The following is a 26,296-nucleotide window of genomic DNA, read 5'->3' as shown; positions in this document are numbered from 1 at the left end:
ATAAAAAATGTTTAATTAGAATTCTAAAAATTTATTCACTTCGGTTTTTTCTTAAGAAGTAATTTGATTTTTTATTTTTCTTCTTAAACCCTAAACTTAAAAGGTTGTTCTTATCAACATTTGTAGGTTATATGTTTTAAGATATGTTTTGTCATATCCACCTTGCTTTAATCCAGATTAAAGTAATCCGCATATATGGTGGCCGCTTCTTCTGTCGCTCATTCTACACTTTTCACTACTTCGTTGAAAAAAAACCTGCCACCTAACTGAAAATAGTTTCATCTGTTATTAAAGAAATGCTGACATACCTGACGCCTATTTAATTCAAAAGTATGGTGCTTATGGAAGACAATTTCAAATAATCAGGTAAAATATCATAATGTGATATTTGACGTTCAAGTCATGGAGACTGAATGTGTCGGTGATTTGTATAGTGCCCGTATTCCAGTAAAAATCTGCGATTGTGTCGAAGTCTTTTGTTATGTCATCTTATGTTAGAAATTTTTAACCCTGAAGGCACTTTTATTCGCCAATTATTAGTATACTGCTTGGATTGTCGTTGCTGGCGATATGAATTTGTATGTTATATTTGGTTTTTAAACCGTAGTATTTCTAAAACATATAATTTTTAGTTATGATTTTAATTAATTTTAATTTACATTTGAAGAAAATATTATATATCACATTATTAAATAAATATCAAATAAATAGAATTGAGAAAAAAGAAATGTTATATGCGATCAGTAACAAAAAATAAATAAAGCTCATTTATATACTTATGTATATATTTATTTTGTATTCAATGTATGTACAGGAAATACGAAACTTTTTTTTATTGGAAAGTCTCGAACCGACTTACGTAAAGATCATTTCTAAATAAAACAGTAGAATTTATCTAAGCTTTTTTTTCCACGCAAATAAAAACCGCATTACACAATGAAATCATTTAACGAATCTATGTGGCAAATTTAAATGCGAATTCAACTCACGAAGTTACCAAGCAAAAGGCCATAGAATATCTAATCGGTTCCCGGTACACACGTCTACTGCTTTGTTCTACAAGCAAAAACATGTCTCCTTTCCAGCAGTTTAAAGTTTCATTCATCATTGGGTGATCTATAAAGTTATGTAAACCATGACCTAGTACCAGAAAACTACTGAATGGACAGTTTTAATCGATGTCAGTGCACTCATCTTCGATTCGCAATTCGTTTCATAAAATGAGTGTTGAGTTTTCATCATTTTAAGTGCTTATATGACGTTTTAATTACAATAAGAAATAAAATAACTTCATTAAATATACATTACAAATAAGTTCAATGTACAAATAAGTTCAAAATAACTTCATAAGAAATTTGAAATAAATAATACATATATTAGTTAATATTTGCTACAGTACTGACTTTTTGGCACTTGGTAATTCATTCAACTTACAGTGAAAAGCAATTATCAATCAGCAAATAACACTCAATAATTATACATTGAATGTTACATGTATATATCATATAATAGTTACATTACGATTAAAAATACAATCAAACGAATATAGTAGATTAATATTATAACCCTAATCTTGTTTTTAAGAAATAACATTAATCATTCAGTAGTTATGGGGTTTTGTAGTCTCCTTTGGAGTGCTGTTTCTCTGACTCGCCTATTTAATTATTTGCATGGGAAAGTAATCAAACGTTATGCCTTGTAGTGGATTTCAATAGCACTTTCATAATTTGGTCCGTCTCGAAATCTAAGTTAGGTTAGGTTATACCGGCGATCCCTAGTGGATCCACTTAGGCCAAATGGCCCATTATATTATCATATATATAGGAGAAGAAACTCAGGGCTTAAAACCACCTAGAACCTTTGGCGAAGCATGCTATTTACGGACCTATTCTGTGCACTTGACAGATTTGTCAAATTCTTTAATAAAATTTTTAATTTTTATAAAGCAGAAAACTTTTTGGTATTCTGGACACATCTTGACCAATTTCAAAGCTCAAGTACATAGTGCTTCTCACCACACTATGGTGTAAAGTGTTTTGCATAGAAAACTGTTCGTAATTGTTCGTAAAAAATGCTTGTGAAGAGCACATATTTTAAGTTGCCAAAAGCATTTTTCATGCATTCAAATAACAATAAAAAATATGCTTGTAAATAGCGTATATTTTAGTTAAGAATATTTGTCATGCATGCAAAAAATAAAAAATGCTTAAAAAGAGCATATTTTTATAGTTGTCAACAGCATTTGTAGTATTTACAACTAAGGAAAAGAGGAAAAGAGCTTTTTATTTATGTCACAGAATACCAAAACCTTTACAGCAGTCAATTTTGACAAGTGTCAATGTTTGACAAGTTTATAAAGTGCACAGAATAGGTCCGTTAGTGTCAGGTCCTGTAACTGGTCCAGGTCCTCAAGAAAGGAGATTTCCCAAATGTTAAGTCGCCGCACAACGGCAGCAAGCCAATCCCTTGATCAAGGGATAATCCAAAATATTTAATAGAATCATTTTTAATAGAATCTTACTTCGAAAACACTTGTTATGTAAACGTGATACTACAAGGTCAATTTCAGAGCTGTCGAAATCTATTAAGGTACTTGAAACTGTTTATTTTCTTAAAGCATCTTGCATAAAGTAGAAATAACAACAATCGAAAATTGCTTTCGTATAGCAGGATTTTCAAAAGTGCATGATAGCCTTACCGATTTTGATCCCGAAGATAACATTCCATTCGCAATCTATGCTAAATTTAGGGAGGGACTCGATTTGGCAAATGATTTCGACGTTTTTCTGTAAATACACAAAAATATCTGCACTAAAGACAACAATATCGAAATTCAATTTAAAGAAAAAACCGATATTATCGATATAAGTTCAGAAGAAGAATCTAATAAAGAAATAAGTGAGCCCATAGCATCCTATGATAAGGTGTTAAAACTTCAACTTCATTCAAAATATTATTTGGGTGCAATTTATATATAATTTTTTGTGCTCCCTCTCACAAGCGAACATCTTTCATAACTGGATAAAAAATTGCGACGGTTAGTGTCAGGTTATGACAAATTTCACTGTACAATTTATAACCAAAGAAAGTCTTCTCTGAAATAAAATTACGTAAATATATGTTTTCACCTATTTTAATAGTCATTTTCCGACAAATATACATATATGCATATTTAAACGTAGTAGGGGTATGCAAAAATGGTACCTACCTCCGTACCTAATTAGATAACACAGTTTGCGGAAAATAATTGACTTAAAAATATTTTAAATCCCTAAGTCCCTAAGTTTGTTATGTATTCGTTACTTTATTCGTTACCCTGCGTCCTGGTTTCGGTTAGATTTATTCGCTTCGCTATTCATCGTAATTATCGGTTTTTCCGATCATATTTTTTTCGTTCGGAAAGGATCATCTTCGTTGTAATATTTTCGATGCTTATTTCACTGGCCTTAGTCACGAAAAAAATATAATATTTATTTATATCCATTATCAGAAAGGAATGGAGTTAGATAATAGTTTACTGATTATGATAATGATGGTGATGCTGATGATGGTGATAATGATGATGATGACGACAGCGTTTAAGTTTAGTTATGCCATATATTTTTATGCTTTATGCATTGTACCGATTCGAAAAAAATATAATAATTATAATAATATATATGATCAGAAAGGAAATGATGATGATGATGACAATGAGTCTTAAGTCTAGTTATACTTTATATTTCTATGAAAATAACGTATTCTATATATATTGAAGTATTAAAAATTCTGTCATTTTCTTTAAATGAAGTCATGAAAACGTTTTCTAGCATATGCTATTTTTCCAAAATGTTATAAAATGTGATTTTAGATTTTAGCTCTTGGGTTGCAGTTTTTTGACCATCCACCATTTTTGTAAAGAAGTGCAATGACTCATACCGGACAATGTTACGTAGATATTTTACAAAATAAAAATGGATCTTATATCGTTGTTATATATTATATTGAAAGTGAGTTGGTCGCACCTTCTCTGATAATTTTTTCCAAATAGCATTCTTATAAGTGTTATGCATGTAATAATTTGAAACGATAAATAATTTTTATAAGCGGTATGTACAGTAGACTCTCCAAATTATAACAGATAAATTTTCAATATTTTTTGTCATATTAAATATATATATTATTTAACATTTGTTATTTAAAGAGAATATTTTTGATAGTTTTTATTAACATTTATTTGATCGTTTGCTATATAGAGGATGCGCTACAACTGACATTCGTTATACCGAGGGATTACTGTAATTATATTGGTTGAGTAACTTCGCGATATGCATACTCGCATAAATAAAAATTGCACATTTTGTTTAACGATAATGAATGCAATGCAATATTTTGCACTCTGCGAAGACACAAAACAACGAAAACGTCATCAAATATTTATACAAAAAAAACAACGATTGTGGAGACAACAACAATAATAACAACATTTGTTCATATAATAACTATTACAACAAACAGTCAGTGTAATAGAAAAACAAAAGAGAGAAACTAAAATAAAAAACAACTTATCATTAAGCATTGTCAAAACAGTGGACACACTACATGTGCAGTAGTTCTGTTCACATTTGTAGGGATAAGCTCTGTGGTGCTTTTGTGTGCAACAAGCAAGCTGCGCAAAAAAGTAGCGCATCAGTGTCAAACTTGCCCACTTTTGACTTTTGTACAATAACAATAACAATTCTAAATTGGAATACTCGAATACTTGAACAGAAAACAGAAAAACAGAAAAAACAAAAACAAAAACAGAAAACAGAAAACAAAATAAGCAAAATAAACAAAAACACTCACTTAACTTTAAGCGCTTTAGCGCAAATTGTTTAGTAATTGCTCTTATCTATTCTGTTGTTACGCTTGCTACAGCTTCGTGTCGCAAATTTTGTTGTTGCTTAAATAAAAAGTTCTCTCCGCACGTGCGTTTACACGTGAGCCGAACGGCAAGAATTTACACAACCTATAACAGAACGTTTTTCATAACGTGTTTTCGCTGTGAATTCTATAGCATGACAACAACAACGAAGAGCTTACAAACGGTGACCGGAGCTTTAGCGGCAGAGTTGGCCTGTGAAATGCAAAACACAACAAGTATTCTCAATTAAACCATCGACGTATGCAGATGTGCTTGAGTTATAAAATTAATGTAAAAATCGGAAGCAAACAAGTGATTACCGATATTATTTAATAATATTATTTCGTTGAATTTAAAAAAAAATTTGTGTAATGTTGAAGTCTTGCAATTAACGCAAAAATATTAACTAATGAATTTATTTTATTTTATTCAATAAAAAATTATTTGATTAATGAATAATTAATCAATTAAACGAAAAAACCTATAAAAAATTATTCATAATTATTTTTATTATGTTTTGGACAAAAACAACAAAACACACACACATACACATACACATGTGAAACTGCAAAACAATCATTCGACATTCATGTGGTGAAAAACGAAAAAAATAAAAAATTAAGTTTACACTGTGCGAAAACGAGTACTGCAGTTCTAATTCGCGAGCGCAATTATATAAAAAGCAAAACAAATAAGCAAAAAATTCCTAATTGATAGGCAATTAAAGTGTATGAAAAACTCCCGCTCCCTTCGCAACAATCGGAGCGGATAAAAAATAATTTTTCGTATTTGTGTTATGATCATATGCGATAAATGAACGTGCATTCGAAATCAATACTTGTGGCACTTAAATTTTTTAACAATCAATAAACTGACCGAGTTAAAGGTGAATAAATTGCAAACATAATTAAGTCAGTGTTTAGATAATCAATTAGAAGCAAAACAGAAACTAAAAGAGTGATAATTACATTTAAAGCATAGTCAAAGTCAAAGTTATAATTGATATCCAAAAATCGAAATCGGAATCTTTAAAGAAATTAAATGCTTCACCTTATAAACAAGAGTTAAACACTTATATTACACTAATTACACGCGAAATTGGTAAGTTAATTATAGAAATGTAAAGCTTATACCTTAAATCAGAGCTGTCCAAAACATGGGCCACGGGCCTCACATGGCCCGCGACATGTTTCTGATCTACAACAATTAAATAAATTTTTCTTTGTTATATTTTAAGAACATCACATTATTTTATTTCTATGGTATCCCAAATAAATGAATTAAACTGTTTCGAATAATTTGTTTTAGTATATTTTAGTATATATTTCAAATAGTTCAAAGAACTCGCATAAGTCATAACATTAAAAATAAGTTATTTTTCGTATGACAACAACTAATATTAATAATGTTAATATTAATAGAAAAGTTAAAGATAAATTAATGAAGAAATAATAAAACTAAATGTAACAATATCGCTGTATTTTTATTTTTCTCTGGTAAAATTATGAACATATTTATTTTTTTCTGCGGCCCTTCAGTCTTTTGAGTCATTTGAATTGGCCTGCGATCTTATTTGGTGTGGACAGCCCTGCCTTACACAGCAGTCGGCAAGTATCTATGTACCCCCTTTGTTGAAAAATTTTAACAAGGTGTTTTTGCAACATCATATTCAGTGGTTCATAGAGAGTCATATAGAGGGGGAAAGGGAACGAATAATAGTTTCGAAAAGTTGATCTAAAGTTCATATAATAACATTTAATTAAAAACAATCAATTATATGTAATGTGACATAATCAGTAAAATAAATATTAACCCCCTGTGTTGTAAAACCTTACTAAAATTTTTTGCAAGTTCATTTTTGATTTAGCGAAGTAAAGATATACTTATTGAAGAGGGAGGAAATTAAAGTTAGTCAAGTTCATATGATAACATTTGATTGAAAACAATTCATTACACATGTAATGTGAAATAACTCGAATTATTTTTGGGGGAGGTGAGGTAAGGTTTAAACCCCTCTATACTTCTACTATAAATGGTTGATCACGTTGCAACTACTTTAGTTTTGTTGCACGTGAAATATACTATCCGACAATAAATATTAGTTAGAGCTTGTTTGACTAAATGAACTTGCAGATTTAAGGGGTCGAACTTCAATGACATTTTAAAGCACGTGCTTGAAGTTTGCCTGGTACTATGAATAAATGAAAGTATTATCTAGATAAGCATTTTACATCGAATGAGGAAACAATATTCGATCAAGATTCAATATTCAAATGGATCGAAAATAATAGATTTAGAGAAGCCTTTATTATATATAATATATTATATATATTTATTATATATTATATATATATATAATTTCCTATTATTATATCCTATTATAACTGTCATTACGTTTGTGGTAATTACTCAAAGAACTAGATTTGTCTCGTTTGTAAATGTTCCCTTTATGATGATCTTCGAGACTTGAGACTTGGTATAATGTCTAAAGTGTTGTGGTTCATGCGCCATCAAGTCTGGCGAGAACTGACGATGTGTGTGTCCTATCAAACTAGTTAATTTGTTGAAACAGAGTGACACAAAGAAACATCACAGCGGTGCTATTCTACGCATATATGGAGAGTACAGAATATGTAGTTAAGAACATCTTTTGTATATTGCGTATATCTTTTTAAGCTCAAACAAATTCATATTTGATTAATTGAACTTGTGAGGACGTATGTTAAGCCCAGTTTTTAATAAGTTCTCAGAAGAATTAATAAGTTCTCTTCTTAAATCCACACTTTAATCAGGACTTAAAGACAGATGATTCATTACTTCCGAATAAAGTAAATAGCACTACAGGAAAAATACTGCCATTCCCAGGAACCTATTCTGTATGTGCATAACCGTTGCGCAGTCTAACAGCACATGCGTGGCTGACATATCATTTTCTTCACAGAATCTGCAGTTTGCATCCGTATATATACACAGTCCTGTAAGGTGGTATTTTAATTTACAGTGCCCTGTTAGGATTCCTGTGATGATTCTTAGTTTTTCTTTCTAAAGAAACTAGTCTATACAATCCTGGTACCTCCTATTATTATAGGTACCAATAAGTGATTGTGATTATCTTTATCCTGACAGATTATCCCAATAATTCATTTTGTTTTGGTTCTCGTTCACTTTTATGAGAGATAGGAGAGTACTGTCCACAAAAAGTTCTGGCCCATCATCGGTGTGGCTGCTCCTTTCTTGGCAAGTTTGGCTGCGTATTCGTTTCCGCGTACGCCAGTATGTTCCGATACCCAGAGAATCAACACCTGATTTCATTCGCCGAGCAGGTTTTGCTTTTCAAGGCTTTCGTGCACCAGTTTTGAAGTTGCCTGATGTGAGTTTAGTGCCTTATTAGGCACTTGGTTGTCTGTCAATATTGCGATATTGCGTCATTTTTCGCTTTATCACGTAATTAAATAGATATTAATACATATCTCTGTTGTATAATCATTAATAAGACACTATTCAGAAAATAACCGTATTGCATCTGGTTATAAAATTTTCAATTTAAAAAACGATTTGGTGCTAATTGGTTCCAGCATGTATTTAAGGTTTAAACTTAATTGCAAAAATTTTTTTCCGAGGTGTTAAGTAGTAAATGTGAATAATCTTAAAAAACTGTTTACTTAATATTTAATAACCGCTTTGGGCATCCATTTATTTCGATGTACTATGTCTTGTTAACAGTATTTGAAATCTTTTACGTACGTCACTTCTCACACTTAACCCACAAAACATATTTTGGTTGCATGTGTTAGCTAACGTATCCTGTCTGGTAATTTTCGTTGTTCTCTGCTTTGCGGATGTACTTCGACTTTGCAGTCGTCACCGAAGTAGGTGTCGGTGTCTTACTTTATATAACACTCGGATTGACGTAAAAGCATTAATTACACATATTTTTGGAAATTTCCACAACACAATTTTCCACCTTCGTTATATATTTGATAGAGAAATATTACAAATATAAGATACATTGTTCTCTTTTATTATTTTCACTTTTATTGGTATTTTATTAGAATTAATTAGAAATAAGTAATACTTAAGCAATACCATCCATGCTTATTGCAATGCCATCCATCACAGAATTTTTGTAATTGATCATATAATATTAGCGGAAAGATATGCGGACTTATCTTAAGCGATGTGCAGGTGTGTAGGTGAGATGTCAGTTCCAATAAAGAGGTTAGGATGATTTAAAAGCCTCAGTATATGCGATGAAAAGTATGAGTACTTGATTTTATAGTCACGGCGAATATAGTGGTTCATGACAAAATATAATTAATATTAATATTTTTAATTGACATCTTCGCAAGATTTCAATGATTAATATACCGCCTCACAAGTTACTGTCTATTAATATTTGTAAGTTCCGATTTTTTGGTCATAAACATATTAAAGTATTAAGTGCCTCACGTTTTGGATATATAAAAATTTTTTATATCAATTTTTTATTAAGGATTATGTTTGGATATTCCATTTGATTGCTTTGTGGTGTATACTACCCGTTTACTCTAACACATGATCAAGTTTCTCGACTTAGAGTGAAAGTGACCTTAGTTAGTATTGTATAATTTATCTTAGTCCCCTTTAAACTTTGGAGGCAGCTATTTTTGGAGAAGTAACTGTCGCCAAAACGGTAAGTTTATTTTCAGTACACATTAATCAGTATTTATACGAGGTTAACCCTAAGGCAATCGGGCCAAGCTTGTGAAGTTTTACTACATTATGTTATGTTTGTAGTCAAAAAAATTTTAAAGGGCTGTCATTAAATTTTATTTTAAATTCTTAAAATATTGCCCTAGAATTTCTTTAACATTTAACATAATTTATGATACAAGCATTTTGTAACTCTAACAATGGATGGCAAAGTCATTTCAAATATTTTACAGAAAAATAGGAGGGTTTAGTATAAGATGTTTGGGACTTGGTTTTTGTAAATTTAGAAGGTAAGAGTTATATCTGTATTAATTTTCTATAATATATAATTGAAATAAATTCAATAAAAGCTTAGTCTATTTATAACTAGATTTTTTTAATTACATTAAGATACAAACGCTCAATTTTTGGATTTTCAACAACTGTAATGAAAATTTTTATTAAGAAATAATAGGAAAGGTATAATAAGATAATATATAATAAGAAACTGGAAGAGTATTGCAAAAACCATTTTGATAAGACATTGATTATTCACCACGCTCTAATTAGTGAAGCATACTCAGAAATTATTGATAATATTCGACAATGTGGTAAAGTCTGAAGGGGGCGTGAAGCGTAACAACGAATAGATCAATCACTACTGAATATTTCTTAATATGATAGACATTTCTAAATTCTATAAATACATTCGTGACACTGCAGTGCACGGATGTGTTTTGTTGAGTTAAATAAAGTTTTTGATAACATGTTTAGTTAGTCTTTAAAGACGTGATTCATTTAAGTGTGCATTCCATAGAATCCGTCTGAAAGCTGTCGGAGGCTAACTTGAGCATGCAGTTTAGGTTGGTTACAATATAAGATACTTGAAGAGAGTGAAATTTTAATTATACAATATATATTGCATTATACAATAATCTGATTGATTTGAGTAACCAGCTGCGCGCCTGAGATGTAGTACAATTATTAATTACCTGAGCACCTGTCTAATATTTAATAGCTAAAGTTAATGATTACTTATACTGCCTTGAACTGCACGTAACGGAATAATTAAAAAGATTCATTTGTTTTACATAAATTGTTCAGAACATAACTGTAGTGTGTAAAAATTTTGTCGTTGTCATTTAATTAACAATTCATTTAGATTGTACCATATAAGTATTTTCGTGTTTGATAAAAAGTCCATTTTATATAGAAATAGACATAAAATAGTGAGGCATTTTCAAAAACTTGCAGGTTAAAAATTATATACAGGTATTTAAATTAATAGATGTATCTGGAATATCTATATGATATGTATAATATCAAAACTCCTTGTACATCACAAGTTTAAGTAGTGTACTTTTATGATTTCTTTATCTTTTGAGAAAACTGGTTAACGCCCCATAGTACGTAAGAGGAGCGTATATCCACAGAGATCTGAGAGTCGATTCAGTCGAAAAATACATTAAAGATCGTGCTCTGAAACTGTTCAATATAATTGACAGTCACAATAATCCAACTCTCAGCATCCTAAAAAGAAATTTGATGAACACAGACAGATACAAAGACATCAGATCCATCATATTATAAAGCCCCGCATTCAGTTATTCTTAGTGTGACTTATAACTGTCCACAGATAAAATAGAGTAAAGGTGCTGATTCACCAACTCAGACATCTGAATATCAATATATATTTAAAACTATAATTTCTAATCATAACTTCTATATGAGAAACATCTACATCTCTATTGATACAATTATTAGTCATAACTGAATGATTTTGCGTAATTTGTCTTAAATTTAAATCGATGCGGTTTTTTGATATTAAAACTTATAGCACTGCTCTAAAACTTGTCTCCTACATGTCTAGACTAGTACAGTAATAGATACGTATAAGTTTTGTTATATGGAGATTGAGCTCGGATTTTGAATCCAGCAGTCTGTATATTTTACTTATGTCTTCACGTTATATGCTTTTCATACTACAAACTTTAGAATCCTTACGGAAGGAGTCTTAAATTTAGATAAAGACTGAATTTTTTTGTTTCAAAACTGTGGCAATTAAAAATTTGATTGAAACATGCTGATAAAGAGAGGGAACTTAGAGAGGGGACACCTTTTTTGTGGTTGCAGCGGAAAAATACATACCATTATTTTTTGTAATTATAAATTTCTGTTTTCGTCATACAATTGGACTTAGATGAGCTATATACTCTTTGAAACCTTAAGAACTCTTAAGTTTGTAGTGTGAAGACCATATTAGAAATATACTCTTGAATCTATTGAAGAATTTCGTCGTACAATGTGATAAATATCATTAGACTTTTTCCATAAGAAATGTTAAGTTTGTAGTGTGAAGAGCGTGTGGGCTTATGAGGGCTTAGCAGTTAATTAACTTGTGCCGTATGAAGAAATCATTTGTGGTCACTTACCTACGTTAATCCTCTATGTAAAAATATGCCAATGTACTATTTAAATACTTTACTATTTAAATACTTGTAATTCTTATTATTACTATTATTGAGAAAGAAGAATCTATTGTGCCCAAGTCCGATTTTTTTATTTAAATACAGTATACAATCTATCTTTTGTACTCTTGAATCCCAATGATCCATGAAATACCCTACTTGGTGTTAATTCCGGGTGTATATTAGTGCCGGGCACTTCCTTAGCACATGGTATGCAGTTTATCTATTTTCTCTACAGTATCTACAGTCTGAGTCTTATTCAATCTACAGTGACCGGTCAATAATTCCATAATAATTCTTAGATTATTTTTTGATTGTGCTATGCAATCTTTGAAGCGTCTTAGGTTGTAAGCCCTTAAAAGCATTTTGGATTGTGAAAGTCTTGTTAGCCTTTCTCAATAGAGTTCTCAACACTTGTAATACTTTAATAAGAAAATGTGAGAAAATTGTTAGTACATGATTTGTTTTAAACTAATTTTTTGTTAAAACTTTTATTAGATACAATTTTTCTTAGTTTTCAATTAAAGATATATTTTTTAAACATATAGATTGATTTTTTTTTAAATATTAATAATATTATTTATTTTTATAAATGTAAGAAAATCGTTAGAATATGAAATTTTTATAAGATACAATTTTTTTTAGTTTTATATTAAGGATATATCTTCGAAATATATAGATTGATTTTTTTTAAATATTAATATTATTATTTATTTTTATAAATGTAAGAAAATCGTTAGAATATGAAATTTTTATTAGATACAATTTTTTTTAGTTTTATATTAAGGATATATCTTCGAAACATATAGATTGATTTATTGTTAATATTAATAATATTATTTACTTTTATAAATGTAAGAAAATCGTTAGAACATGATTTGCTTTAAACTACCATAGTTTTTTATTAAAATTTTTATTAGATACAATTTTTATTAGTTTTAAATTAAAAATATATTTTCAAAATATATAAATTGATTTATTATAAATATTAATAATATTATTTATTATTACAAATGTAAGAAAATCATTAGAATATGATTTGCTTTAAACTAGTTTTTTATTAAAATTTTTATTAGATACAATTTTTATTAGTTTTAAATTAAAAATATAATTTCAAAACATATAAAGAAAATCGTTAGAATATGATACAATTTTTATTAGATACAATTTTTATTAGTTTTAAATTAAAGATATAAAACATATAGATTGATTTACAAAATCACCGGTTTGTTACAAAAAATTAGACTTGCTTAATATTAACAAAGTTTTTTTATGAATTATTTAAAATTGATTACTAATTAATAAATTTCATTTTAAGCACCTTTCTCTTGAGTAAAATAAGGCATTACATTTCGATTACTTAAAATAAATTTATGAATTTAAATTTTTGCTTAATTTTGCATTTTTAATTTAATTTAATTTAATTTTTCTTATATAAATTCTGTTCTTAAATTTCTGTAATAAAAAACAAAAAAAAATGCTGATATTTTTAAGTACTTTCAATTTTTATAGATTAGTTTTCGTTTCTTATCAGTTTTACATTTTTAAATATTTAAATTAAATTTTAAATCACTTTATTTTTATTATTTATAGTTATAAATATAACTAATTATACATTTACATAATTGTTTTACTTTTTAGTTGTCAATAAGACTTTTATAAATATGAGCCGCTATAGAATATCTATTTAAGCTGCCTTAGATACATTTAACGACTCGTTCATTTTATTGTTGACATTTTATCTATTAGATAAGCCACAATTAACACCAAAGTGTCTATTATTCTTAGAAAATTCTTACAAATTATGGAAATTAAATAAATAAATAATTTATGATTATTTTTTTTTTAATTTTTTTGCAAACATATGTATGTATATTTTGCTAATGTTATTATGTAATAATTTCATGTAGAAATAGTTTTTAATCTTTTGAATAAATAAAAAATAAAATTTGCATTTCAATGTATAAATGAGAATTTCTTATTTTAAGTAAATTAGAATTCTATATGGTTTTCAAAATTATTTGTCACCTTTCTAATTGGGGAAGTACATGCATATAAATTTGATCAAAGTAATTTTAAAAATAATTATTTTGTTGAATAATTGCATCTATAGAACAACAATAATACTCCATATTGAGTAAAAGTGTTATTTAAGACTTTTTAATAAAAATAAATTAATTTTAAATTAATTTAAAATTTGAATATCTATGTCTATATCTACTATCTACTCAGTTTAATATCTACTATCTATCTATATCTATCTACTCAGTTTAAGTTGCTGCCAAGCTTATGATAGTTTTGCAAATAAAATATTAAGAATTCAAGAAGAAGAATAACTGATATAATTGTCCTAAACTTTAGCCTAACCTAACCTGATAACTTAATGTGACGACTTTGTGCTTAAAGCGCATTTGGGCAAAAATAATGGCTCATTGTGTTACCATGGATTAGCGTTGTGACATGAGAGCAGACAAGAGATCAGCGTACGTACAATGTCGAAAATAACGACTTCTTCATTCAAGTGCAAATGATCCAATCTGACGAGTCTATAAACCTAGTTCAGTCCTGAATTGCAGGATGATAGCTCTGTCAAATCGGTAAGAAAAGGAGCTGCAAAGATAGGCACTGTAGTAAGATAGGTGGAGTAAGTTTTCTTCTCATCAGTAAAGTCACAACCACGACAAAAGTTATTTTGGGGTAGACTTAGTCTTACAACATGTGTTCGCAGTACGTATTGATTCAACAGTACCGATAACATATTGCTGAACAGGTTACGCCTTAGTTGAAGCAACTGACTGGTACTTTTCTTGTTTCAGGATGACCTTGGCAAATTTGTCTGTTCTACAGTTGTCCAAAATGTTCTATATCCGAAAGTCCCTAAATTCATGTACTCATGTGAGCCAGAGAGTAGCTTGTTGACGACCAGAGATTTGGTAACAGCTTGGTTGTCTGAGAAGATTTCGATATTTATATCGGGATTTCACTTTCTAGTAGGTACTTGATATAAATTTGATTTACATTGTATATCCAGAAAAATGTGCGAACATAAAAGTCAAGTACGGTTTTGGGTCAGTTGGTTAAGGTGCGCTGACTCTGAGCTTTAAATTTGACAGGACACTAGTTCTATTCCTGGTACTTGCAGTCTCAAAAATAATTATTTACGAATAATTAAATACAAGAATTGTTTCCAAGACCACTGATGATGGGTATTTGGCAATACTCGAAACAGCTGTATGGACAGCCAAAAATTCAATTATTTAGAATAATATAAAATGAATTTTTGTTGTTGTAGTTGTCTACTGTTCGAAAAACCTTTTTATAATGTATATATATAAATATTATTTTATATTATTATTATTATGTAATATATTGTATATTATATTGTGTATTGTATTGTATATATTGGTGGTATATTTTCACCAAATTTTCTTTCTCAAAGCCCCTATCCGATATCATCAGTGCAAGGCATTGAAGGCACTGCTCTTTTTATTAAAACGATATAGTAATCTTATGATTCTATATAAAACGATATAGTAATCTTATGATTCTATATAAATGTATCTTTATCAAACAGCTAATGTTACAAAACTAGGCTAACACAAGCTGTTACTAAACTCTATCATTAAGTTTAACACTCCAGACTAGTATATATTTACATGGGTTTAAAATGGAACTCAATTCAAATTAACCACCTATAAGAGAATGTAATCTAAAAGTCAGTTATAATTGCATAAGCCTTCAACTTGTATTTCATTGTATAATATAAAGTCCCTATTATGGAAATATAATACATGTGTGACGTGATTCACTTTAATTTAATTTTATCTATTCAATATAAGTTTTTAAGTTTTTCAAGTTACGTGTATGGACTTTTATGTAAGTTTTTAAATTCATTTAAAAAAAGCACTTAAAAGTGCTTAGAGCACAAAATATTACTGTTTTCTTTTTAATAATATATATTAGCGCCAAAGACCTTTTATGTAAGAAATTAGATAATGGCATAGCAACAAGTTCAGATATCGGAATTTCGACTGTATATTGAGAATATTGCATTTTGAGTTATGCAAAAAATATTAAAAGTCTTAATTGCTTAACTAAGGCGAATAGAATTTCACTGAGTTTGTTAAGGGATTGCATAATGGCAATGAAATTAAAATCATATAAAGGGGCAAAGGAGTAAAATAAATTTATATTCTTAACTAGATATATTTATGGCTTTATTTTTAACCTAAATTCAATTTCCGGTGACAGTTGCAATGAGTACAGACTTTGAGATAGAGAAACCGTTTACTGTACCTTATGCAATTGAAGTGGAAAAACTGCTTATCTATGCATATTATGCAGCTCAAATAACTTATCTTACTTTCAAATACATTTCAGCAATTGCATTAGGAACAAAAATAATATTGTTAACACTAACTGCACTGTTTACACCAAGAACACTCAATAGAATTGTCAAAAGTCATTGAAAATATGATGTGGAGAAATCGAAACTGTTTGAAAACCCAACTCGTTTGATTTTGAATGAAAAGTAGTAGTAAGCTTATTAGAATGAAATAAACTTCATTCAATTTTCGAAATGCTAATTTACATAAAAATAGAGAAACTTTGAAATAAGAATATTTAGTTTAATTATAATTCAATTCTAAAAATAATTCATAATTTCAAAATACTCGCAACAGCGGAAATAATTCACACTCAAACGTGATTAATATTAATCTGTAATTAAGCAAAATCATATAAAAGTTAATTTCATATCAAATGAAAGTTAATTTCATATCATCGATGATATAAAGTATTTATTACTTCTCATTTATTAATATTAATAGAAAGAGTAACTGAAAAATTTTAGTTAAAGCTGCGACTAATTCAATTTCAGTTCATTAGTTCGTTAGTTAATTTAGTTCATTCATTTTAGTTCATAATTCACATAAAAATAGAGAAACTTTAAAATAAGAATATTTAGTTTAATTACAACTCAATTCTAATAATAATCCATAATTTCAAAATACTCTAAACAGCGGAAATAATTCACACAGTGTTTAATATTAATCTGTAATTAAGCAAAATCATATAAAAGTTAATTTCATATCAAATAAAAGTCACTTTCATAACATCGATGATATAAAGTATTTATTACTTCTCATTTATTATTATTGATAGAAAGAGTAGCCGAAAAATTTTAGTAAAAGCTGCGACTAATTCAATTTTAGTTCATTAGTTCGTTAGTTAATTTAGTTCATTCATTTTAGTTCATTTATTGCATAGGGTTGTGATAGGCAATCAGAATTGAGTTTGTAGAATATAACATATATTATTTATTATAACTATATCAATTAATAATTAAATAGTTTATAGTTTCTATTAATAATATAAATAAAAACTATTAAAATTTGGATCAATAAATTAATAGTTACTATATAGCACATGGCTGTTGCAGGTGCTCAAACATACGATTATGGAAATAATGACTGAATAATTAATCTATATGTAGGAAAATAGTGATTTAAATAAAAAAAAATCCCACATAGATAATTGTTGTGAATATATTGGAAATTTATATGAAAGAAATTTTCTGTTAGGTACATAAATGGCTGATGAAATTTATATGAATTATTAATTAGGTTTAGTAAATGAGAGAAGCATTACGTTGAAGTATAGTAAAGTAAAATCATATAGTAAAATTAATACAATATTAAACAATATACTCTGTTGAAATGATATTATGTTGAAATTTATAATCATATCGCACAGTGAAATTTAATACAATATTAAGTAATATATAGTGTTGTATTCTGGCGAAATGATATTCTTAATAATATTCATAGGGTAATTGTGGTGTTCACACTACAACTCAAAATTATTTTAATTTCTAAGCTGCTATTTTGAATACAAATGCATTTACATTATGATTAGAACAATTTTGTTGAATGTGTGTTTAAATAATTTTACAGGATGTTGTTTTTTAATTAGTATTTTTTTCAATATAATGATACCGATCATCAATCATGTAAAAATATATTTATGGAATTCTAAAAGAACACCCGATGCAAATGTATAGAAAGCAATTGATGAACTCTATTTTCGTTTCTTCGTGGTAATTTCTGCATTTCAGCATTGCAGTGTTAGTTATACGGTATATTCTACGAATCCACTAAGACCTATTACCTTATTGTATACCATATAAAAAACTTAGAAATTTAAAAAGTACCTTGAACCTTCAGCAAAGTCTAAAATGCAATTTAGGGCAAGGTTCTGGAGCTGGCCAAGTTTCTTTAAAAAAGGAAACCCCTAAAATAATTAATTGGCGCCGCGCATACCAAACATCACTTTTATTTCTCTCTCTCTCCACAACTGTAACAGGAATGATTAAATGGGAGATTCAATCTTCTTGCATGATTCCCAGATCCTGTCGGCATACCTACCATAAGACTGATGTTTTTATGGAGCATTTTAATAAGAGTATTGGATTTGTTTTAGTAAAACTGGGCCAACTTGCATACAGATTAAATTGTTTAACACATAAATAATTCAACTAATGTTTGCATGATGTCAACAATATATCCAGATTTTTCAGGTGTTCGACTGATTATTTATAATACCCTGTTTGGCCAGCTGTTACTTTTTTATATTTTATTTTCGTAAATTAGAACTCCTATTATATAGTGTGGATAAAACGAACTTTCGTATAGATGTAAATATTTTATTTCGATTTAAGTTCTATAAAAACATCCTTAACTCTTTGATTTTAAAAATAACATCTTTAGTCCACTTTTATTTGTTATAATGTTTGTGAGATATTCCATTGATTGCACACATTCTAGTTCTTCAGAATAAATAAGAGGTCGAAGACACTTTTCTCTTACTAATTTTAACGATAGCAACTAAGTAACTTACGTACAGTGAGTTTAGATTACTCTTAGGGCGCGTAGGGCTTATAGAGACTACGATAAGAGAGACTAGCACATTTTATGTCTCAGACCAACTTTTTTGTATTTTTATACCATATCGGAAAGTAAAATTTTATACAGATATTGTAAAGTTTACGATGTTAAAGTGGTGTTAATTATTTAGTTATTTATTCCCTGTCTTATGTATATTGTGCCTTAATACATATGTTATATTCGTCTAATGAGTGAAACACGTAGTTCCAAAGGTTGAAATCTATTCAAAACAAATAATATTTATTTTATATAAAAATGTGTCGGGAGAAGTCATAATAAATCACTTTTGTTTTATATAAAAATGTAACGTGCATTATATTGGCTTCTCAATGAAAGATTATATATATTTACCCAACAGCAAGCATGTCGAGGACACGCATTTTCACTACTATAACTTCTCTGCAATCCTTTGTGTTAACAGTTATTCTATTTTTAGTGGCATAAAAATTAGAACCACAGAATCAAATTTATTAATTTGCCAACAGTTTTACACCTTCGCACTGAATTCTAAAAATATCTATTATGCCGTAGTTTGTACTGCTTCCCAACCTTCTGCGACTTTTGTCCGATATTGCCACCGTTTGCAGTAGCTAATAATACGCAGTACATGCATCTGTAAGTCTGTGCACATGACGTGTAGTGCATAAATACCGCTTCGATTTTCTGTTTGCACACTCATTACCACCGCCAAGCCAATCGCCAACAATTACGTATCCAATATTTTCGTTTAGTAGGAATTGCGATACTGTTCGTCACATGCCCTTGCCACTGGTTTCTGAATGGTGTTAGTTGCATATGTTTTAACAGAACTGTTAACATTTTACAGTAAGTGTAGATTACATTAAGTTGCACTGTGCACAACAGCCGATTCACAGCCGATAACACAATAACGATTCGATGCATATTTGTTGGAATTGTAGATATGATTATGATATTATGATATGATATTAATATGATATGATAATACAGAGTTGAGTTTGCTGGTGGGATATTTAACGGGTCACCATGGACTGCATTATCAACTTAATAAAATGGGTCTGTTCGAAGAGATAGATTATCGACTCTGCTTAGAAGCAGACGAGACTTTCAGTCACATGCTTTGTGACTGTCCAGACTTCATCTAGGCCAGGAGGAGGTCACTGCGTAGAGAACGGCTGATATTCTGGCGCTCATACGGAAGGCAGAATGTCTTCTGTTCGATTAGGGTCTGTTGCAGCACAAAAGATTAACCATGGTCGCAGTGCTCCAATCCATTGGGAGCTGTATATCCTGTTTATTCCTATTCCTATTGCTAGTAAAGTGGTGGTACAGCTCTGTCAAACTCTTTCATTTATTGAAAAGACTTAGCTCTTTTTTTCGTATGGAGAACAAAACGTGTTACATTATTATAGATGAGTTTTAAAAGTAGAATCATATCTTGTGGAACTCAAATACTTAGTAATATTTCCTATGACGCCTCTAGGTTGGAGGGTCGCAAGCTGTTAAAAATCTATATAAAAGAGTTTTATTATTATTTTCCACTATTATACTATCAGAATTATATAGTCCATACGTAGAAGTATGCCGGTTAGTACTGGGATCATTTTTATTATTTTTTAGTGTGATTGATGACGTTGTGATTTTTGCATTGGTTGACTGATTATACAAAAACTAGATATTTCTAGATATTTCTGAAGTTTGACTTTAAGTTTGGAACGTTTTTTAAAATAATAATTTATTCCACATTTTTTGTTACGATTATAAAATTTTTCACAACAGAGATGCACTATAAAGCCATTAGTTGTTTTAACAATCAAACCAGGGTAGTATCCGCATAAAATATTTAAGATACTATGTCAAAATATATATTTTGTTTTTGGAACTTAAGCGTCTGCAATACTTATTTGCAATGATGTAGGATTATTTCATCAAACCGAGAATTTGTCCAATATTAATTGTAATCAAGTTTCGGTGCATATGGACACATAAATCTTAAACCAAATTTTATGTTGATTTGTTTGGATCGTGAATTATATCATCACAATCGGGAGTAAAAATTTGATTATCTCTTTCCTACGCATTCCATTTAATTGTATTGTCGTATATTTTACGCTGCTAAAGCATTCTTGGATAACAGATTTGGGTCTATTGTCACGTTGGCAGTGCTTTATCAAAGGAGTGTGTAATTTTTTGTTGCGTAAATTTTATGCGTTGTCAAATACTTAACGTGAATATTATATAAATAAATGATACTATAATATACATATAAAAAAAATAGTTTATTATCAAAAATTCATATAAGATTTTTCATATTAATTTCTTTATGATTATCCTTTGTCCTGGCACTGAAGATGATGAGGATACAAATGGTTTAGCGGTTCATTAACTATTATTGGTGCTTGTAGAAATTTGTTGTTTTATATACAAAATAATTTTAATGGAAGTCCACTTATACACCCGGTTAGTCCATCCTCAACTAAATCATTCCACCGGAGACACGGTCTACCTGTACACCTTCTTCCTCCAACTACTGTTTTAAATACTATTTTTGCTTGAGCATCTTCATCCATTCTCACGACATGACGACCCAAGCGAAGCCGTTGGATGTTAATGCGTTAAATTACCTCAATGTCGTGATAAAACTCGTGTAGCTTGTGGTGCATTCGGTAGCGGTAGTCGTCGCTAAGTCATAGAGAACTAAAGATCTTAACAAAAACTTTTTTTTACCAAGTAAGCAGTGCGAAGTAAGCAATGCACAATATTATAGGTTTGGATTTTAAAGCACCAGGGAATGCATGTGCTTAAACTACATAGATTAGGCATACATAGATTAGTCCCTGGTTAAATGGTTAAATATTGTACTGTAAATTACTGTAATGTCATTTCTAATTAAACTTAGCTGATAGACCACCGCTTCTAGTACAACTATATTTGTTATAATACTCACGACTCGTAAACAGTTCTCAAGTACTTATGTGCCATTAATCACTAAACATTCTAGAAGAAAGCAACTTGAAGTTGTATAGAAGAAAAGAAAATATTTCTTTTAAAAGCTCTTTGAAACTTTAAGAAGAGTAATAGTATCTAAGCCTAATAGTTTGATTTCGTTATTAGCAATGTTTTGCTTAATCAATGCTTAAATGCTAGGGTTCTTCAAACGTTGTGTTTCGTGTTAAACTAATATTTTTATATAATATCCATTTAGAAAGCTTTCTCTTATATGTGTTTTAAAATTGAAGTGGTAGTAATAAATTATTCAAGCATAAGGTTTACTCATCCGGACATCACAAACCTTGTGTATTAAGGCATGCGCGTTTTTGGATTGTAGTACTCGTAAAGGTACACGCTACAAATACACGTGGATGTGTCTTACGTGTAGTCTGACAGATTGTTGAGGGGAAGAACAGAACAGAAACTTCTATCCCAATATAAGCTGAAAAATATAAAACTAAAATGTTGCTATTGTCGGCAGAGATTTTGTTTGTAAACAAATTTCATCTGTTATGCAAAAAGAAGTTGGAGTCTTACATACATGTGACCTCAAAATTTTATTTACTGTTCACGTTTAAACTTAATTTTTAATTATCCAATATTATAAATATTGCATTATATATTATAAAAATATATAATTTTATAACATATGCAATATTCACTAACACCATATATTAGTTTCTGAGTCGATCGTGCTTTATTTTCTTGACTTTTAATCATCTGATACTAAATCTGTAATAATATAGGGATTATGTGGAACTTAGAAAGATTAAAATATAAATTTAATGTTCCAATTGAATGATATTTAATTTAAATGTTCACTAGTACTCTCACTGATGTTATTAAAATCATTAGATGTTATTCAAACCTTAAGTGAAATTGAATATTTATTATAGTATAGATAATATCCTTTGTCCTGGCATAGGTTTTTTCTGATTATTTTCTGTTAATTAATATATTCTTCTTTTAACAAATAATAAAACATAAGTTAATACGTAAATGCAGGAATTTATTTGAATAGACGTCAAATTATTTTCCATCAATCAAGCGATGTTTGGTATATTTTACATTATATCCGTAAATGTATAGCACTGATCCTCATCTAACAAGTTAATATTTAGTTCATGATTTTTTGATATTTCCCCATTAGCACTTAAAATAGTAATATTATAAAATGTCAGCTAAAAGACCTTTAATTTTGTCTTTAATTTTACTAAATTATGAACTTTGTTTCTGAAATAAAAATGACTAGGATTTTTGAGGATAAACTTAAAAATTTTATTGTTGTGATCAACGAATCCATGGGGTTTTGAGAATTTGCACTTTCGACCAATTTGTAAACAATCGTTTTGCAGGCTTTGTACATATATTATAGGGACTTAAAATCTCTTGCACTATATAGATAATTAATTAATTTTTTTACTACAGACATAAACAATCAAAATTGTTTATATTTATGTACTAATATTAATTTAGTAAAGTGAAAAAAGTTGATTAGTAATTAATAAAAAAATGTTTTTTAAAACTGAGTATCTTTAATATTATAGGTTTGATTTTGATTCATTATGAAATTTTATTAAAAGACTCTAATTTTGCCTATACCATTATTTTTAATAGTATTTTTACTACATATTAAAATTAAGTTAAATAAAATTTCCATAATTAAATCACAGAAATGGGTCTTATTTCTAATTTGGGTTTAATATTAAATTTTATTTAAAAATAGAAATTTTGAAATAATATTTTTAAAGTAATTAAAAATATTAAATTTCACTAAATTTCAGTCAAATCAAATTAAAAAAAAAATTATTAAATATAATAATTTTTCATATTTAATTTGAATTTGTCAATAAATTTTAATTAAAATTTAATTTTAGCAGAATGGTATTATTTGTAAAAGTATTTTTAAAAGCAATAATTAATCGCTTACCTTGTATCATGTGAATGCGTAGGATATGTCCGTTGAATTAAATAATATGAATATACCACAGAATTATTTATTTTTTTATTATTCTAATTAATTAATTACAATTAAAAATATAAATATAATTAATTAATTCAATTATGCGTTATAAATCTATTAAAATAATTACAATTAAAAATATAAATATAATTAATTAATTCAATTATGCGTTATAATATAACACAGCAAGTGAAATTGTTAATGAACTTTCACAGCAAATTAACAAAACTTCAAGTTAGAACCTACAAATCAAGTACGGCAATGGATCAATTGGATAACGAACACTGACTCTGAGCTTCAAATTTGGCGGGGTACAAGTTCAACCCTTGGTACTTGCAGTCTAAAAAAATTAATTACTGATTAAATATAATTAATAATTAAATATTATAATTCGAAGACCACTGCTGATGGGTATTTGGCAATACTCAAATGAGCAGCAAAAAATTCAATTCATTGAAAATAAATAAAATTTTGTTGTTGTAGTTCAATTCTTTTCGAAATCTCTCTATTGAATTTATTACACAATTTTATTTAAAAATTTAAATTTTTATATTAACATTTTATATAAATATTTCAATATTCATATTTTATATAAATATTGTTATATTTAGAATTATTAAAATATAACATAGATATATGCTTTTTTTGACACTTTGCATCTTAGTTAATATTAAAAATGAACAAATTTCTATTGCTTCTCAGACCAAAGAATCTTCTCTCGGTGTCAAAGCACTTTTAAACGAAATAATCTGCTGGGTCAAAGATTTTGCATGAACGTGTGTGTTGATAGTTTCAGGGAAGCAAGAATCCAGTAGGAATAATCCATTATTATTTTTGAACTGATTTTCATATTTTGTTCAAATTAGATATTTTACATGCAAATATAAAATATTGCAATAGACTTTAAATACTCGTATAATAATTGATTTTTTCATTTTTTATAAATACATATAAAGAATTTTTTTTATAATTCAAATATATTTTTCCTTTATATATTGTGCATGTAATTTAATTCAGCAGATTATTCACTTATTATGCGAACTGTCAGGAAAATGCACTCAGCAGGACACAAGTTGAAAAATCCTTCCTTAACCAATTGTTCAATAAAGAAATGTATGGTTGTTTATATTACTTCACTGACAACTGTTTGGCTGGTTTCCAGTTGCATATCCTTGTCGTACAAATCCTTCTGACATTTGGGAAGCCTACAAGTCATAATTTCATAACTTTTGTTTACATTTGTTTATGGCGATTCAACTTTTAATTTTGTTAAATTTAATTCTACTTCTAGGATTTTTTATACTTAAATATTCGATTCGCGTTTACTAGTACATCCAAAATAACTGACCAAATGAGTCCAGAAGACGAAAACTACATTTTAAAAACGTAAACAGACGAGTACGAGGAGTACTAAGATTTCAACTTGTAATGGACTGGCTTTTGACAACACCACAAATACATAGCGTATTTTCATCGTTGGGCTCTTTCGAGGGCGATTCATACGTTGTTAATCCTAATGCACTGGGTAAGTCCATTAAAAAAAAAAAATTAATTTCTTTAATTAATTAAACACGTTTCTTTCTTTTTTTAATTTTAATGTTTTTATAAACAGCAATACTGGAGGAAATAAACTACAAACTGACTTACGAAGATCAAACGTTACGTACATATCGGCGGGCGATTGGGTTTGGCCAAAATGTACGTTCGGATCTTATACCGTTATTAGAGAATGCGAAAGATGAAGATGTATTAGATTCCGTTATTCGCATACTCGTCAATCTTACGGTGCCGGTTGAATGTCTGTTTTCAGTCGATGTTATGTATCGTACTGAAGTGGGCAGGCATACGATTTTCGAATTGAATAAGCTATTGTACACAAGTAAAGAAGCGTTTACAGATCCCAAGAGCACTAAATCGGTTGTTGAGTATATGAAGCACATATTGGAATCAGATTCGAAATTATCGTCACAAAAATGTGATAAGATCAATAATTGCTTGTTATTGTTACGTAACATTTTGCATATTCCGGAGACCCATGGCACCTTCATAATGTCACAGTCACAAGCAAATGGCACACATGTAGCTTCCATGCAAAATGCAATACTGTGGAATCTCTTCATTCAAAGCATAGACAAACTGTTGCTTTATTTGATGACATGTCCACAAAGAGCATTTTGGGGTGTGACCATGGTGCAACTAATTGCACTCATGTACAAAGATCAACATGTAAGTACTTTGCAGAAGTTACTTAATATGTGGTTTGAAGCTTCCTTGTCGGAAAGTTCGGAGGATAATGAAAGCAACACTTCTCCCCCAAAATGTGGTGATCTCAGTGGAGATTCCAGCCCTATGTTAACTTCTGATCCAACATCGGATTCTTCAGATAATGGTAAGT

At 29.0% G+C, this 26,296-nt stretch overlaps 1 protein-coding gene across 1 annotated transcript in view; it reads left to right on the top strand.

Annotated features, from left to right (window-relative positions):
* Positions 1 to 5,377: 5,377 nt before the first annotated feature.
* Positions 5,378 to 26,296, top strand: part of LOC119687167 (protein timeless) — a 52,538-nt gene continuing 31,619 nt past the window's right edge. The window contains exons 1-3 of the mRNA XM_038101383.1: positions 5,378 to 5,986; positions 25,193 to 25,426; positions 25,514 to 26,290. Of these exons, the coding sequence (XP_037957311.1) occupies positions 25,330 to 25,426; positions 25,514 to 26,290 (874 nt within the window). The 5' untranslated portion in view covers positions 5,378 to 5,986; positions 25,193 to 25,329. The remainder of the gene's footprint in view (positions 5,987 to 25,192; positions 25,427 to 25,513; positions 26,291 to 26,296) is intronic.

Source organism: Teleopsis dalmanni, chromosome X (genome assembly GCF_002237135.1).
Source record: "Teleopsis dalmanni isolate 2A chromosome X, ASM223713v2, whole genome shotgun sequence".
Classification (NCBI taxonomy): Eukaryota; Metazoa; Arthropoda; class Insecta; order Diptera; family Diopsidae; genus Teleopsis; species Teleopsis dalmanni.
This window is presented reverse-complemented; position numbering and strand designations above follow the sequence as displayed.